The sequence below is a fragment of the Mytilus edulis genome, chromosome 1, assembly GCF_963676685.1.
Source record: "Mytilus edulis chromosome 1, xbMytEdul2.2, whole genome shotgun sequence".
NCBI lineage: Eukaryota > Metazoa > Mollusca > Bivalvia > Mytilida > Mytilidae > Mytilus > Mytilus edulis.
In genome coordinates this window covers 45151845-45171220 of record NC_092344.1, presented here as the reverse complement: position 1 = coordinate 45171220, position 19376 = coordinate 45151845, and the positions used below count along the sequence as shown (strand labels likewise).

The following is a 19376-nucleotide window of genomic DNA, read 5'->3' as shown; positions in this document are numbered from 1 at the left end:
AAGGTATAGAGGGAATGTTTAGATCTACCTAATTTAAAACATATTTAACCCTGCCGCATTTTTGTGTCTGTCACAAGTAAGAAGCCTTCGGCCATTCTTATTCTTGTGTGAATTTTAATTTGAGCTTATTTACATGTTATGGAGTTTAGTATGACGTCCATTTTCACTGAACTAGTACACGTTTTTGTTTAGGGGACAGCTGAAGCCGGCCTCCGGGTGCAGGATTTTCTCACTGTGAAGACCCGTTGGTGGCCTTCGGTTGTATTCTGCACTTTGGTCGGGTTGATGACTCTTTGACACATTCCCCATTATTTACACATTTATGTAAAAATTGTACCCTATACATCTGTAGTTATGTTTATTTAAGAATAAGAATTTTTATTAAATCAAACCAAAGGGCCCGTTTCCGAGCATAATTTTATACACATATATTATATATATTATTTGTTAATACAATGTTATGTCAAATTCTAATCAGATTGTTTTGATGAAGGAGTGTGTATACATACAGAACTAATCAATGATCATTAATTGTGGCATCGGGAGTAAAATGCTATTAAAATGGAAAACAAACTTATGAATTTTGATTCCAAAACATAGGACTTATCCAAAATGAAATTTGTAGATTTTTCAGATAAAGGTGTATTTTTGACTTTTAAGTAAACTTAATAGTATATTTTCTATTTTAAAGTGGTACAATGTACTTAACATTACAGGGAGATAACTGTGTAATTAAAACATCAGCTGATTTGTTAAAGAATATTCTTCTTCTCAATGATAAAAAAAAAATGTTTGTCAACTATATATCAAACGAAAAATTTCCGATAGATTGTTACATTTGTTATATTTTTGTCAAAGGGTCAAAGTAGATATTTTGTCAATATTTTATGTTAAAACTAGACAAATTAATTTTTGTCAAGGTGTTTGATCCACCTTCATTTAAATTTTAATATGATTATGTAATGAAAATATGAATAAATCTTTTCCACGTTATATGTATCATACGCAAACAAACTTAATGTAGTATACAAAATGACATCTCATATATTTAATGAACACATGCAAAAACTATTAAACCCTATGAAGTGAAGAACAAGGTTACATCATTTACTTATATGTAGGTATAAACCTACATATGAATTCATTCAGGTGAACATATTAATTACAAATTCAACCAAAACAAAACCAGAACAATATTATTTAGCTCATATGCATATGTGGCTATACTTAAAAATTTGTTCACAAATAGTTCGATACGATGAAGTCTAGAGGAAATTGGAATTGGAAAGAACAAACTGACAACAGTTATTAAAAATGAAATAATACAAAATGTAAGTATTTGATCAATATTTTCATCGGTCTTTAGCTACACAAATGAAGTAAAATACATTTCAAATTTGCCATGCAAACATTTAAACGATTTTTTTTAATACTTAAAAGATAAATGTTCAGAATGGATACTTATACATGCAATTGATATTTTAGGGATTTGGTCTGTTTATTAAATATGATTGCATGCCTCCACGTCTTACGTTTTATATTTACTGAATGGTGTCCTAACAAAAACAACGGCACCTTTGTTGTTATCAAAAGATTATTCCTTTTGGGTAACTGACATTAATTCTTATCGAAAGTAAATAAAATAGAAAACAATGCATTTCAATAGTCCATTTTTGCCAATTACCGATTTGATTCTGTTATTACACACTTTTTAAACATATTACTTCCCTTTGTCAATCGTAGACTGGTTCCATACCGGACAAAACTGGCTTTTGCCAACGCAAGGCATGATGAATTGAAATTGATGTATCGGCAGTTTAACTAATTTTTCGTGAAAAATAATTTCTGATGTCAAACGTATTTAGCTAAACAACATATTAATGTAATTAAAAGATTGAAAACCTCATAGATTACTCACATTACGCTCAGGTTAATTTGCTCTTTCTGCTAGCTCTCCATTGTAAATAATAATTAATGTCCCTCATAAAGGGAGACAACAAAAAGGGATCTCTATTATTACAGGGTCAATTACGGGAATTGGCAAATAGCCTATTGAATAAAAATTAGATTTGGTGAGGGATTACTAGTGGGGATTATAAACTTTATTTTGATTTTCGATATTTAACGATTCAACAATTCAGCATTTTCAAAGCATAATGATTGTCCATTTCTTTCAATTTTTAACCTTTGTCTACACCCTATAAACTATATGTTTAAATTGATCTGGTATTCAATTTAGTTTTTGATAAGCAACATTTAATTGTCCCTTCATGTAATATCATTAATACGAGTACGGACGAAAAAGTTCGGTCCTGAACTTTGTCTGTTTCAAAAACCACAGCATCGGTGTCAATGTATTTTCTTCCTAAAATAAAGAATCTTATATTTAAAATAAAATGTAATGTTGAAATAAAATTAAGAATGGAAATGGGAAATGTGTCAAAGAGACAACAACCCGACCATAGAGCAGACAACAGCAGAAGGTCACCAACAGGTCTTCAATGCAACGAGAAATTCTCGCACCCGGAGGCGTCCTTTCAGAAAAGCTACCAGATTTAAAATTAATAATGGAAATATCAATCTTTTATATGACACCATATGTTGTTTAACCTATTGTTCCCATTGACAGTCTTTCCAACAACGACTTTATACCTTCATGAACCTCGAACTACTACGGGGTCTTACAGTTATGAAAACGTTTTCTTTTTGTTATGAAAAAAAAGAAGGAATAATGAAAACGAAATAGGTCAAAATCAACTGAAATTATTATGGAATATCTACACACTGCCTGTCATTGCAGCAAAAAAAAAAAAAAAAAAAAAAAAAAAGACTCATGATTTTCTTTTGGTTATAAATAAACTTAGTACAAGACGTTTAAACTTTTCCCCTTTTATAATAATGATGGAAATATATCAACCATTACGTGTATCGCTCCATGTATCAATAGTAAAACTACGCAGGCGATACATTTCTGCGTATCAAAAGGGTTTTTAATTAAGAAAATAAAAGGAAAACCTAGTTTCAATATATAAATTCTACAACAGTCAGGATTCTACTTCGTCAAAATTTATCCCCATTTAAGCCATGCCATTGTATATAGGGATGACGCGGTCTTGAAAACATTTTTCCACATAGCACTATCATGGTTTATACGATACAGGTAGTATATCTCTAGATTTGACATTAAGCGTCCAGTATGACTCTAACCTGATATACATGTACACCCTATTATCTTTTAAATATAATAGGGACAGAACGATCTGATACACTTTAAAAACAGCGTACATTGTACATTTAACAAAGTTTCATATATTTAGTTCAACTGATCACAGTAGTGTTTAACGTAAATTGCAGATAAACAGGTTATTTTGGATTTGAACTTCAAGCGGACAGGACATGGCGTATCAAGAACTACACTACAGTATGTTGATACTTGTCTTCTTGTTTATGCAGATTGTCTATGTACAAACTCAGGTAAATACTTAATTTATTAAACACATTCATAAAAAAAGTCATGTTTGAAAATCCATATGAGGCTATTCAAGTTAAAAAAAAAATGAAATGCAAAAGTTTTGACAAAATAACAAATATTTCATGTTTTGCTATTCTCATTCTTTTGAAACTCTCTCATGTCAATTAAAATCAAATTATTGTACATTTATACAGTGGGAACAAATTATCGTATATAGGCATCATCCCGCATTTCTTGTTAACGAGTAGGACTATATGAGGCAGGTTGTGTTCATTTTCCACTATCCTTACAAAACAATATTTCACACGACGACTATTAATTAATTTTATGACTATTTCTCATAGCCTTACCTATATTGATGACTTGATTGTTGTTCTTTTTTTTTAAATACAATATGTCGGATTTAAATAATTACACCACAGTTTTTACAATTTAGTTAGTACACAGTAAAATCAGACTACCTAATCCATGAAAATAAATATTTCTTCATATTTTTGTACTTTGGAGAGCAATTTCGTTTTATTTTATTTGGGAACGGTTTATATTCAAATGCGTCTATTTAGTTATGTAAAACCTCAATTTTCTTCTCTTAAGCATTCTATACTTTTAGTATGAAAATATGTTTACAATGCACTGATAATTTAGATAAAAAGGAGAATGGTCAATTAACTCATTAGACGTGAAAATTAGTTTTCGTTTACAAGATGATATGCAATAGCTTTAACAAATTAAACCTCTCACCATAAGACAAATCTGTTGTACAATTTACAATTATAGTTTGATTAGATGTCTATTTCGGGGATGAGGTCTATTTCGGGGATATTAAAAAGAGGGAGAAAAATAGGATGGTTTTATCTATTTATCGTTTGCCCTTACTTTTACTTGGGAAATTATAATCTTAAAAGTCTGATCGGTATAAATATAGTCCTATAGATTATCAAACATTGAAAATGGAATTAAATGCCAGAAAATCAGGAGTGTCATTGAAACTCGTTCACGGCATTAAAAAGAATATTTACATGCACCAATAATAGAAAAGGATCTACACACCATTTACAACCATGCCCTCCTCTAACACCCTATAAACAGCATAATAAGAAACGTGATCCACTAAATTAAGAGAGGAAATGCACATTTGATTTTCTTTACAATATGAATGTTATGATATATTATAGAGGGTCAATGTTATTCAGACAAAATAGCAAGATTCCCAAAAGCACTTATAATTAGGTTTGCTGCATACATTTGTAGGACGAGAACAAATAAACAATTTAATGCAAAAACAGCCCAACAAGGCCAATGGTTATTTGATATGCCACTACAAAATTAGAAAATTACAAGTTCAATCAAAATGAATGATTAGATAACGTTTTCTTTTAATGTTGCAATATAATGACTGGACAAAATTTGCAATTTAAGTTTGTAAAGGGAACCACTAAAATCTATTATTCATACTCATACTATACCAAAAAATGCAATATGAAAAATAAAATCTGTGTTCTGTTGCCTATGTCACTGTTATTGACTTGTAACCCCCCTTTTGTAATTCCTGCTTTTTTGTACCATTAAAAAGTAAAATAACAAAAATACTTAACTCCGAGGAAGATTCAAAGTTCCTAATGAAATGGCAAAATCAAATGATAAAACATATCAAACGAAATCACTATTTTTGAAACCAAAAGAAAGGTATTTTTTCAGAGTGTTGTTTTATAAAATAGATATACTAGGTAGTTTTAAAACCATAATATGTGCCTTTTCCAATAAAATATTTGAACAGTATATATATTTGATAAACAAAAATTTTATCTACCATATTAAGAGTTTTTGTGGATAATCATACATCCGGTACAAAAATAACCGATTATCAGTATTATGTTTCTAATAATAAAATGGAATTTACAAGAGGTTGCTACTTTAGAACAAGCAATGTTTAATCTGTCTAGCTAAGTACTTGTGGTCTCCGATTATTTTTGGGCTGTATGGTCATAATTGGATAAGTTCATTGACCGACGTACTTAGATATATGAGCGCATATTACTTGTTTCAAAATGTAGTCTTGGATGTATTTTTTAGCAAGACAACATGAATAATAAGAATTTCAAATTTTACTCTATTTAGCAATTTTTGTATTTTTGAATCCTGAAGTCCCTTATATCCTTTTTTGACATAAAATAAAAAAAAAAGAAGAGAAATTAAATGCAGTTTGTCTTAGTCTAATGTTCAACTATATAAGACTTAAGTGATTTGAGAATAAAAAAAAAACAAATTTAGGAGAGAAGTTAACCTGTTGTATTCTATGAAAGTTAGATTCAACAACATTGTACTTACTGTTACATGTCACGTGACTAAATGATTTGGTTTTCAGTATATTAAATGAGTGGGTTCAAAAGAATAAAAGCAAAAGTTGTAAAACACATTACTGCGCTTTAACTTTGTGTTTAAGATTACGCCTACCATATTTCTAAAATCACTAGATATGGTATTGTTACTCTTTACATAACATGAAAGTCTTGTTAGTATTTGTAGGACATTTAGACTTGACATAACCATGTACGAATGTTTAACTTTGAACTGTCACACCGATGCACATTTCATCCCGTTGTGTTTATTTAATCATTCGGAACCACAGCTTATTAAGGTGGTTTTTTTTCTTTCATTTTTTGTTGCCGTCTTAACTACTGGGGATTGCGAATGTCTATTGAATCAATTGATCGATTCAGTAATTCAATTCATGTCATGAATTAGACTGCGCAGTTTTAGCTCCATTGCAAAGAGCGCAGGCCATTTTATACTGCATGGGGACATTTTAGCACAAGCTTAATCCGTTTAACTGTATTTTCGTTATTCTATATTAGCACAAACTTAAATGGTCCACGAACAGTAAATTATGCTGACTTAATGGTCAAGTTGCCTGCATTTACAGTTTGGTTAATCATGGAAATTACGTTATACGTTTTTTACTATCATCAAATTGAAAACAACACCATTTTTCAAAATGAGAAGTGTATTGAATATGCACCCCAATCTTGACAGAATAAAGAAAAGGTACAGTTCCTACTCCAATTTCGTGAACAGTACTGCACAGGGGGTATATCAAGCCCTTTACGTACTACGTTCTCTAACATATTTTCAGACTAGAACGGACATGTAATATTTGAGTTAAAACCTTTCAGACTTTTAGTGTTGTATAATTGAAATGATATATTTTTTAAAGTGTGTTTTTTTTTAATCTATAGAAATCTATTAATTATGATATCTGTCGCTAAATGGGACATTGAAAATTTCACCTTTCGCTAAAATAGGCATTGCTTATCTATAACTTTACGCTAAATGGGGTAAAAAAAATTGCGTTAACATAGGTTATACATTGGCACAAAAAAATCTGAATTTATTTTTTACCATGTAGACCATGTATTCATCAATCTCAAATTGTAACAGTTTCAGTGAACTTTATAATTAATGTTACCAGATTTGTTACAACAAAGAAAAGAAAAACTACACAAGAAGATGTATTGATTTCTGTATATACGTAAATAGATACTATATTTAGGAAGGTATATTCTCCTAGTCCAATGTATCATGACATTCAATACTAATTTGAACTGCGCAATAAGGACATCTTTCGTTAGGAAAATCCCATTTTGGTCTAAAGTAATCGCCTCTTGGTATTGTATCTGCTTTTTGGTAGGATTCAATGATCTTACATAGAAAACAAACACCGTTGAAATGATGATTTGTTGATTTGTTAAGGGTCCATCTGAACGGAAGTTGTCTTAAATCATTAATTTGTCAAATCATTAGAACAAAACGATCGATTTAAAATTAGTTTGCTAGACAAATTGAAAGTATGATCAAGAATGCTTGTTCTGCCTGCTGATAGGTTTAAAAATATAAGTTGACGCAATACAAAGAAAAAACCCAGACAGGATCAAGTCGTATTTCTTTTGATGTTTTCAATCAAAGAAATAATAATGAATAACATATAGCTTTTCGATAAAGCAAAAATAAATAAAAGTTAGTACTTAATCAATCTTACAATACATAATGTGTCTTTACTATCGTCAATATATAACTTATATAAGCATGGAAATGGGACGTTACGAGATGAAACATAAAAATCAACACATTCTTATAAAGTAAGACTATTTTGTTCAACGTGAGCTGCATGTCTTTGTTAATTTAGATAATTTAAATTATGAATGCAACCGATGTGACCCTTTAAAAGATCATATAATATGCAAATAATATATGGACTGTATATAACATAACTGAGTTTATATCAACTTTTATCAAACTTTATTGTTTCAACCAATTTTATTTATTTTCTTTCAGAATCCTTCAATACAGTCTATGCATATTAAATCAGACATAACACACCGATTTGCTACAACTTTAGTTTCCAGCAAAGTTGTTAGTAGTGTAGAGACACCAGTAGAGTCAAGTTTCCATGTTGTGATACCAGATTCTGCTTTCATCACGGAATTCCTAATGTATGTATTGTCGTAGACATATGTATATGAGGGCCTGGGTCGGGTTTTCGTTTCTGTATTCTTTATTTATGATTTTTTACCAAATCTATTCTTACTTAGTAAACTTACTTAATCCTCTTTGTGCGTACTTTGACATGATATAAAAAAGAAGATTTGGTATGATTGCCAATGAGACAACTCCCCAAAAGAGACCAAATGACACAGACATTAACAACTATATGTTATCGTACGGCCTTCAACAATGAGCAAAGCCCATACCGCACACCACATATTAAACTATAACTTACTGGACATTTCATTTCATTTTGTTTTATTTGTATTCTCCTTTTTAGACTTGGTTGGTCTTAAGGTTGTTTTTGACAAGTTTGGACCAAAACACAAAGATAATTGTATGCGTGTCTTGGACATATCTACCCCACAAATTTCAACCCTTACATTAATCCAGTGCATATGAATTTTAAAGTGTGCCTATTAATTTCCAATCCCCTATATTATTTACTTAACAATTTACCTTAAATAAAAAATAAAGCTAAATAAAGTTTAACACTGACACCAATTAAAAATTTACATTAGATAAAACATAAAGCTAAATAAACACTGACACCAATAAATACATTCCACATTGTATATCAAGAATATCATTTTACTACTGAAAGTCTAAAAGGGAAGTCGGACAGTTATCTTATTTGCACTAATAAATCTCGGGTGTTCAAATAAGAGCTGTATCACTTTCCTAAATATTTATGTCAGTAAAGTAAATTTCGTTTAATATGACATCACCCTTAAATTCTATTCTTACTTTTTCTGTGACATAAATATATATCTTGTCCTATATTATCTTGATCCTGCTTTGTGTGCTTGGAAGATACTATTCTTCTTTTAATATTAACGACCAGAACCTTTGAAGGAAAGGTGACAATTTGTTATCAATATCCTTTCTGTTCTAATAAGCGTTAAAGTAAAGGTTGCTCATTGCATTTGTTTGTACATGAGCACTTATTATTATAGATATGGCCATGCACACCTTCATAAACAAAAAAAAGATGTGGTATGACTGTCAATGAGACAACTCTTCACAAGAGACCAAATGACACATAAATTAACAACTATAAGTCACAGATCGACCTGCAACAATGAGCAATGTCCATACCACATTGCCATCTATAAAAGACCATGAAATGACAAATGTAAAACATTCAAACGTGAAAACTTACGGCCCAATTTATGTACAAAAAATGAACGAAAAACAAATTTGTTACAAAGAAACCAACGACAACCACTGAATGATAGGCTCCAGATTTGGGAGAGGTATGAGCTTTGTTCATTGTTGAAGGCCGTATATGGTGACCTCTAGTTGTTAATTTCTGTGTCATTTTGGTCTCATGTGGAGAGTTGTCTCATTGGCAATCATACCACATCTTCGTTTTTTGTACATATATACAGAATGTGCCTGGGTTAAAAATGTAAATGGGATCCTAATTCTCTCTTCATCTGGGAGAGCGGTTAAACAGTACATATTTTATGTTGTTGTTTGTGTTTATTCATTTTATATATATGTTAGCATAACAAGAAATTATCACTTTTATATATACATGCATACATATTTTACTATACTCTTCTTTGCAAAATAACTCCTAACGTTTCTGGGGAATAGTTATATGATCTTTGTCTTCTTCGACCGGCATCCAAACCTTTGCCTAAATAGGGCGTTTGTTTGGTTGTACTGGATGTATAAATACACAGCCACGTCAGATCAGAATTGGGATGTTACACCGATGCCTTATGTAGAAACAGTCACGGTCACTACACGTTTAGAACCATTTCAACAAATCTTTGAAGGGTTCGTAGGTGGTATGTTGCAAGGCTTAGTTTTGGTCCCATCCCAATAAATCCTTATGTTCCGATGATATTCCCGCAGGACTTTCTTAATGTATTCATTGTAAAACTTGTTCTCATCTTGAACAATGATGAAATATTTGCCACGGGACGGTCAGCAATCAACAATCAACCAATCCACGCAAAAGAAAACTGCATATACTGTTGGTTGATAAATCAAATCATTTTCTGTTTGAATGAGTGTCCAACTCCAAATATAAATTTTCAGTGAACCAGCTAATCCTTAGAGAATTTCACCATCATTTTATGAAATAAATTGTACATTATACTTAAATCAATCTGTTATACTCTTTATTGTCCATTCAGCGAAATAAATGATCAAGTGTATCCCGGAGAATTCAAGAAAAAGGGGAGAGTGAAAGAAAAATATGAAAGTGGAAAAAAGAGTTGGCAAAATGCACAACAATTGACAGAAAAGTAAGTAAAATTATTTAATTGGAATTTAATATGGATATTTTTTTATAAACTTCATCAACAAATAACATGTATCTCTTGTATTTCTAAAATCAAACTATGTTATTACACATAATAACAGCAATGCATGGTGAAAGAGATAATTTAGATATTAAATATCAAATGTCACTCTTTTTAAATTTTCGTTCAGTGCACATGTACTTGAAAGATAAAACATAGTTTACTTCCGATTTAAATTATTTGTTGGGTCAATTGGTCTTTATATTCACACATCATTGTCAATTTACTGTAATATTCTGCGACCGTCATCAAAGTGGGAGGTTTGGCTAGCTATAAAACCAGGTTTAATCCAATACCAAGTCCGGAATATGACAGTTCTTATCAATTCGTTTGATGTGTTTGAGCTTTGGTTTTTTTTTATCTTACTTTTCGTTTTGAATTTTCCTCGGAGTTCTTTTCTTGATTTTACTCTTGTTTATAAGCAGTCATTTTATTAATTTCAATCATAACTACGTCATTCACAGATTCAGATATACTAGCAGATTTAGTTTTGATATAAACGTACCAGCTAAGAGTCGAGTGACTTTCAATCTGACTTATCAAGAACTATTACAGCGAGTCAATGGTAGATATCAACACAAAATATATGTCGATCCAGGACAGATTGTGGAGGATTTAACGGTTGATATTGTAATTTCTGAATCAAGAAATATTACCAAACTTTTAGTGCCACGACTACGAAACAACACCCTATCTAATAAAGATGGTTTGTACGCTTACAAAATTTTAATTATTCTGCTTTCTGTAATTAGAAAAAACGTGGAAATACTAAGATCGTGAATAACCCGAAGCAACTCTTTAATACTTCACTTAAGAATTTGACTTATCGGACATGTAAATGATTTCGCATTTTGGTATGATGAAAAGTTCGGATTTCTTATATTTTCGTGATAATTGAGAGATAAATAAATGAGAAACATGTTTAATCACTTACTGTTTTCTGGATATAGAAATGAAATGCCTCTTTAAAATTATACAAATGCAAGTAAAACGTAATTTTACATTATGGAAAACTAGTTCTATGTGTTGGTGATAAGAACCCCATGAAAAGGCATTATCATATGTTAATCTTTCATTACTTTATGCAGAAGAGTTAAACACATTAGCTGTTATTGACCGACCAACATCGAAGTCTGCCACAATTCATTTTGCCCCGACCGCCGATGACCAGAAACAGATGTCTGACCAGGGAATATCAGGATTGTTTGTTGTCGAATATGATGTCCAGAGAAAATTTGACGCCGGTGAAGTCATGGTAATAGCAAATTTACTGTTAGTTGGTTGAGCTAGTTATTGTATTTGTTAAATTCAGATGGTAAACATGGTAACTAATAATTTCAATCAACTCAAAATCGCTTACGGTGAAAAAAAAAATAATCTGTAATTTTTTTTTATTATTATTTGTTTTTATACAAACGATAGGTGGTACACAAATGTTTGGAAGTTCTGATATTTTTTTCTCTTGTTTTTCTTTCTTTTTGAATTATTTGAAAGTAAAAATCCTGTGTTTGGATGCTTATACAAAAGTCACCAAATCGGACCCCAATCATAGTTCTGTGGTATAAATGGTAACAACAGCCATTTTGTAAATTCTAACGTTAAATATTATTCTGTATATAATATAAAAATACATTTGAATATCTGTAACACGATCGTAAACAATAGTTCACATATTTGAAGAATTTCCAAGGAATATTCTCTTTCGTTATCAAAGGTCTTAAGAAATGCAACTTTGACTAATACATTCGGCAACTATTGGATCAAGTCGATCATTAACCTTTTCGCTTTTTCTTTTTTTAAGAAAATCTTACGAGAAGAAATATTCGTATACCACGACCAATCTATGTTGTAATTTTTTTTTATGGAATGAGCCCCAGATGCTTAATTGGAACATCAACACATCAAGGATAAGATTCGAAGCAATATATAAAAAAACCACATTTTGTTTTGTGTTACAACTTATTTATTTTATAATTCTAGATATCTGATGGATATTTTATGCATCAATTTTCCCCTGAAAGCCTGAAGCCAATTCCAAAGGACGTTCTGTTCATCCTAGATGTTAGTTCATCTATGTATGGAACTGAAATACGACAACAAAGTAACGCCATTGATACAATTATACAAGACTTTGACAATTTTGACAGATTCAATATAATGGAATTCAGCACAAACGCTACATTATGGCAGCAAAGGATTTTGAATGCAAGAAATAAAAATAAACTAAAAGCACGTCAGTATCTCAAAGAGATGCAAGCAAATGGATGTGAGTTAATATTAGTTGTTTCAAATTGAGGAATGTATGTCCATCAAGCAATGCTCTGAATCCGTGACCGTCATAGGCTTTACATCGTGTCCCTTTTTGTCCATTTTTGGTTTTATAAGCTCTGCATTTCTTAAATATCTTTTGATTTTCCATTTTTTTGTCCGGTACATGCATTAAAGATACGTTTATTGTCGAAATGCGTATCTTGTGTAGAGAAATTCGACGATTCATATTTTAAGTAACACAATACATTTTGTCATAGCAGCGAAGGACGTCGACAGCATGAGACAAAATCTGAACCACATTCGAATATTTGTATGAAAGTCTGAACCATAAATTAATAAGACAATCAAAACACATTTTATCGTTTAAAAACAAGTTCAATTTGTGTTGATGATATCTATGTCCTTGTAAATGTTTTTTCCCCATCTTGCTTAGCACTATAACACTTTTCGCGATTGTTTACCGTAAAAAGTGAGTAAATATCAATCTACCATCTTATTATTAAAATCAAAATTCAATTCAATATATTCAATATATAAACTGTTTAGCAAATTTGTTTTTGTTAATATTGTGGTTTTTGAAGACAGGTCAAAATTACAAGATTAATTATCCAGATTTTCAGAAAATCTACATACACATATATGTATCAGATATCATGAAGCGAGTTTGTATTAATGCAATACTCACTTAATTGCATTATTATCCCTATTGACATCTTACTTCTACCTTTAAACTGCAGAATTTAATTTTTTACAGATTCTGATATAAATATTGCAATTCTGAAAGGATTAGAGTTTCTAAACAATATTTCGAAACATGATAACCGTATGAAAATGTTAGTGTTTCTTACTGATGGTCAAGCCTCTAAAGGAGAACAAGATAGAAGTAAAATTATCAGTAACATTGATGAGAAAAATACTGAACGCATACCTATTTTCAGTCTTGCATTTGGAGATGAAGCGGATTATGAATTAGTTCAGAAAGTTGCTGTAAAAACTAATGGGTTAGCTAGAAAGATTTTTAAAGGCCATGATGCTTCTTTGCAAATCAAACAATTCTTTGATGAAGTTTCGTCACCTTCGCTACGAAATGTCACGTTCAAATATCTGCAGAAGAACACGGATAAAGTAGAAAAAGCAACAAAATTGAACTTTGGCACGTTTTATAACGACCAGGAAATAATAACCGCTGGAAAGTTATTTAGTGTCGATGGAGATATAATAGATGTTTTAATTTCTGGCCTCGGAGTAGACAGACCTTTAGAATTAGCTCTAGAGATTGACCTTCAAAATCAAATTCATTATACGGCCAAACCATCTGACAACGACAAAATAACTGAGAGAATATGGGCGTATCTTACAATCAAGCAACTTTTTGAAAAAGCCATTGGTGAAAATAATTCAGCAGAAAAGATGAAGTTAAATCATATGGTTAAACAGTTGTCTTTGAAGGTTATCTATTTCAATTTTTTATTAATGCTATCTTGTCGACATATGACATCTCACTTTATTTATTGATAACTGTTACTGTACTTCAATACGTCCATACACTTCTTAGACGTGTAAATACTTATGATAAAACGATAAAAAAAACACCGTTTTGTCAACATGCTACAACATTTCGTAAACAGAAACAAGGCACAACACCGTGCAGAATTCGGCGAACAAGTTATCGAGTTATCGTAGCTAAAACTTAATATAATCAATTCGCCATCTCCGCATTAAGATTAATCTACACAAGGCTTATCAGTAGCGGTCGAATCAAAACAGAGGATATATGTATCGAGGTATCTATTTGTGAAAGAAACATTTCATTCTCTGAAATAGTTCTTTAATAGCCGGAATTTATCAGATATATGTTGAAAGAGTATAAGTGCTTTGAAGTTTTACTATTTCGTATTTAATATACTAGCTCATCTATGTTTTTTTCAGTATAAGTTTGTGACACCATTGACGACTGTCGTTGTAACATTACCAGAGAAACGGCACCACGGCTTATTGGAAGAAAATGAAGATGCTTTACGTATGTCAAAACCTATTTTATTAGAATACAAATATTTTGATATTTAATTACTTCTGTATTATTATTGATATAAGGACAATGATTTTCGCTAGAAACCATCGAAAACAGATCGAGTCTTAATTAACATGTATTCTATTTGATTTACAACTAAGCCGTCAGAATTTAGTTTTTTTTATTCTTAAGCTAGTAATTCAGTATTTTAATTGTGTTTGTAAAGAACTCATTGCCTCAAGATAAAGAAGACTTTGAAAACAAAACCTACTAAATATATATTATGACATAATGATTCCCACTGATAAGAATTATCATTTTGTGATTATGTGACAGTCATTTTAATGTTGTGTCGTTGTTCTCCTCTTATATTTAATGCGTTTCGCTCAGTTTTGGTTTGTTACCCCGATTTTGTTTTTTGTCCATAGATTTACGAGTTTTGAACAGCGGTATACTACTGTTGCCTTTATTTATATGCGTTTGTGAAGGAATGTAATACTTTTGATTAATTATATATTGTCTGAAATTCGTGTTGCTTAAACTTTTCTCCGTTGTGTCTGGTGTACTATTAATTGTCTTTTGTCTTTTTGTAAGCTATGGCGTTGTCAGTTTATTTTCCATCTATGAGTTTTTCTGTCCCTCTGGTATTTTTCGCCCCTCTTGTATTATTTGTTTTAGATGAAATAGAATATGCAAGACTTTTTTTAATTTTCAATTTCTATTCATGTGCGTTATTTTCCCCATTCTCCAATCTTTTCTCTAACTTATTTGTATCCATCATATTATAAGATTACTTGAATGATAAAAAGACTAGTATGCCAGAGAAAGTGAAATTTAACTTTTCTTTGTTTAAAAGTCTTTCCCATTTCGGCACCGATCGGTTTTGATTGTTTAAGGCAGCGAAGTGTCTTGCCAGAACTGAATCAATCGATGGTAAACAATATGGCCTCGTCTTTTTGTTTTAATAATATTGTAAGTATATTATGTCATAGATCAAACTGATTCGTTCAGTGTATATGAAAAAGAAAATGTGATATGATTTAATAAGAAGTATTTTATAGTGCATACTAATCAATTTTTATTAATTTTCCCACACAGTTGCCCTAGCTTTGCATCAGTCAGAGAAAAGAAAAGAAAGTGTTCCGAAAGGAATTAAACGCAAAGCTGACGGTAGTAGTACCGAAGGAGGAGGTTTGTTCTCATGGGATTTTCATGTATATATTAACTGTTCACTTTTCGGTCTAGCAGACTAAAAATGTACAATTTTGATAGATATAAATCTATTTGAGATCTTCGTTGTATTAAGTTGAGGTTATGAATAGGTCTACATTAAAGGTTTTGTGTTGTTATTCTATCACAAAAAATATAACTGTTACAATAAAATATGCATCCCTTTATGATCGCGACTGAGCGATTGAGTCTAGCAAAGTTTTCAGAAATGGTCCAAAAAAAAAAAAATAATAAAATAAACGAAGACAAATACGGTGTAGATATTTGATTAACTCTGAAAGATAATGCCGTGTAAATGCTGCTCAATAGCAAAGTTTTCAGAAATGGTCCAAAAAAAAAATTAAATAAAATAAACGAAGACAAATACAGTGTAGATATTTGATTAACCCTGAAACATAATTCAGTGTAAATGCTGCTCAATACCGTATATGAAGTAGATTTGCATGCGATTAAAACATACTCCATTATAAGCGAAAAAGCAACATACATGTAAACTGTAACAGGTGTTCGTCATTGTTGTATTTGATTGGAACAACGATAAAATCAATATATATTTAAATACACATATTACAGGAGGAGGTGACCCCCATTTCATGCTGAGAATTAAAGGCATCGAGTATCCAATATGTTTTGACGTGGATGCAGTCGAGGGAGATGTGATTAAGATTTTGAAAGATCCTTTATCAGGTTAAAATGGTGAAATATTTATATAGAAATAAGAAGAAATGGTATTTGTCCAAATGAGACAACCCTCGATTCAAGTCACAATGTTTAATAAGTAACAAGTATAGGTCAAAGTATGGCCTTCAACACGGAACATTGACACACACCGAACAGCAGAAATAAAGGGACACAACATGACTAGTGTAAAACAAGTATAACAGAAAAAAAACAAACGGTCTAATCTATGCAACACACTCGAAATACTCCACAACGGTCTCTTGACTGAGAACAGGTGCATACAAATGTAGCGGGTTCCAATGATTTATTTCGCCTCTTTTTTTCGTCACATAAAAACAACACATCATTTTTCCAACTCATTGGGTAAAAAGAAACTAAAGTGACAGAAACCTCGGGAAAAAATAGGTTCCACCACTGAACCTAGTGCAATGATGTATTTCTCCGTTCAAATTTGAATATTGAATTGTTTCGATAAGAGTTGTAGCTGACTAAACGTTATTTAAGCATGACAGATAGATACCTTAAATAAGCTAATGTATATACAAGCCACAGCCTAAGGTTGTTTTCTTATATGATACGAAAACTAAAATGACAAATAATAAACTGCAAAAAGAAAAAACAAACATAAAACAATTGACATAAAAGTGCAAAGCAATTGACATAAAAAAAGCATAATAATATGAAAGTATGAAACATAATTAATTCGAAAGTACATGAACTAAAGTCATATCAATCAAATAAATCACAAAGATTAGCAAAGGTGGGAAGAAAAACCTGATCGTACCTGCTGTCTTAAATGATTTATTGAGCTTAATTTTCAATAAGCAAGTACAACTGGTTGTACACTCTCAAATTCTTCAAATCTTGTATTTAAACGTCAACCTTATTTCAGGTATGACAATCAATGCTGGTATTATTGGTTCTAGGAGGAGAAATAGATTCGGAAAATATAAAACTTTTATTGGAGAAATTTTTGTAATGACGCCTTATGTTCAAATCCATATAAAGCCAAACCAAGTTATAGTTAATGGCTCCCCGATATCTTGGAATAATATTGCTTATGCATCCGAACTTGTTAGAATACATATTAACAAAACTGTCCACCATGAAGAAAAACTGTTTTTACATTTTGGAAATGATATAAGTGTCGTTATTCGTAGATTAATGAATGACACGGATAGTCAGGGTGTTGACTATCTTAATTTCAACATTGACAAAGAAACAGGGGTATCCTACATTGCCGATGGCATTTTAGGTACGTATTGTTCAGCTTATATCTTGTTTTGTTTCCCTAAATTACAATTACGTACCAACTTTTAGACTAAAGTACGGAGATTTACTTGCTGATACCGAAAGGATATTTGAATTCGTGATTAGAAGGCATACAATAATGGCTATCTGAAAAACTTAGACACAAAAACAGACGCCAACAGCGCCGTAACAAACTACTCAAAGTTTTTATAACTTCCTGCTTTGAAATCATGCAACACTCTTATATAGATAAATGTACCTACCAGTATGTTTCATTCAGCAGCAAAGTTGACATATTATACATATTAAATTTGTTTGCCGATACACTGCCTTAGGAGTATTTTGTTTTATATGAAAAGGCAAAAGGTTTAATCAAACGATTTGACTTACACATAGTAGTTAATTACGGCCGGATATCAATTTACCGAAGTTTGACTTGCAACGAAACAATGATTTCAAACCAGTTCCTAAACAAATAATTACAACAAAATAAGTGATGTACAGAATGCTAGTATAAATATTCTGTATGATATGTTTAAAATATCTGAACAAGCTTCATTTACATCAAGTAATATTAAACTTGTCTTATTCTTATTTTCCATCACTGTATGCAATCTCTTTGGAGTATTTAAATTGCTCGTACAGGCAGGCAGTCATGTGTTGCATGTATAAGCTAATTCAAGTTTTAAGTTTTAAGTTTTATCTGTAACATATATGCCTTATTCATTTTCAGGTCAGTTTGTACATAAAACGATATCCCTGCTAAGGATTAGTGTTGACAAGCATGGAAGAAAACATGGACATTTTAGTGAATTTAATAATTTACACAGATCTCATTTCAAAGCAATTTTGCATCAGAAGCCAGACATTATTAGTGGTGAAAAGTTGTGGTGTTGGAATGTACATAAGAAAACCAAAGGACTTCTCAACGACAATTTACAAGAGTACTTTGTTTCTGATTTAACTTCTGTATAAATATGCGAACTCATTTTACATTAATGTACATGTTTTTAAACTCTTCATTATATTTATCCATACCTTTAAAATTACATGCGCATGATCACTTTTCATAAGTAAAGATAACATTAATTTCATGTTAAGCACAAAAGGCGGCGGAGTGGTTTTTCTTGCTCAATTTTAGTTTTCTGTTTGATGTTAGTTTTTTTATACTAGTAATCTATACTATCTGAAATCATCAATAATGTTTTTTTTTTAAACTTTCATGTTCATTTACGAATTTAGTTCAACACTTTCTTGGTAAACTGCAGTATACATGGATGACACATGTGTTCATTCATAATCACTATTTAATACAATATTTGTTCATGGTGAGTAGTGATCAATCATACATCATCTATGTAAATATCTTTGATTATTTTTTGTAATATGAAATAAATAAAGAATGTGTCTATTAGACATATATGTTGCCTCTGTTTATTTTTTTTCCATTTATAAAGGGGCATACCTCGAGAACAGTGAAAGTGACGCCACCGAAATTCAAATTTGATCTGATCTTTGTGGTAATAAGCATTGTATATAAGTTTCATTTTTAACATTTATATGCGGCAAACTAAAGTTGGGAAACGAAAAATTCAACATT

At 31.0% G+C, this 19376-nt stretch overlaps 1 protein-coding gene across 1 annotated transcript; it reads left to right on the top strand.

The window, feature by feature from the left end:
- The first annotated feature begins 1170 nt into the window (after window positions 1-1170).
- Window positions 1171-19161, top strand: LOC139512799 (inter-alpha-trypsin inhibitor heavy chain H3-like). The gene is made up of 13 exons (XM_071300719.1): window positions 1171-1331; window positions 3355-3474; window positions 7805-7962; window positions 10165-10275; window positions 10797-11038; window positions 11421-11587; window positions 12313-12598; window positions 13358-14052; window positions 14533-14623; window positions 15713-15805; window positions 16418-16531; window positions 17418-17780; window positions 18510-19161. The coding sequence occupies exons 2-13, from the start codon at window positions 3397-3399 to the stop codon at window positions 18749-18751; spliced, it is 2640 nt and encodes an 879-aa protein (XP_071156820.1). The 5' UTR covers window positions 1171-1331; window positions 3355-3396; the 3' UTR covers window positions 18752-19161.
- Window positions 19162-19376: the final 215 nt, after the last annotated feature.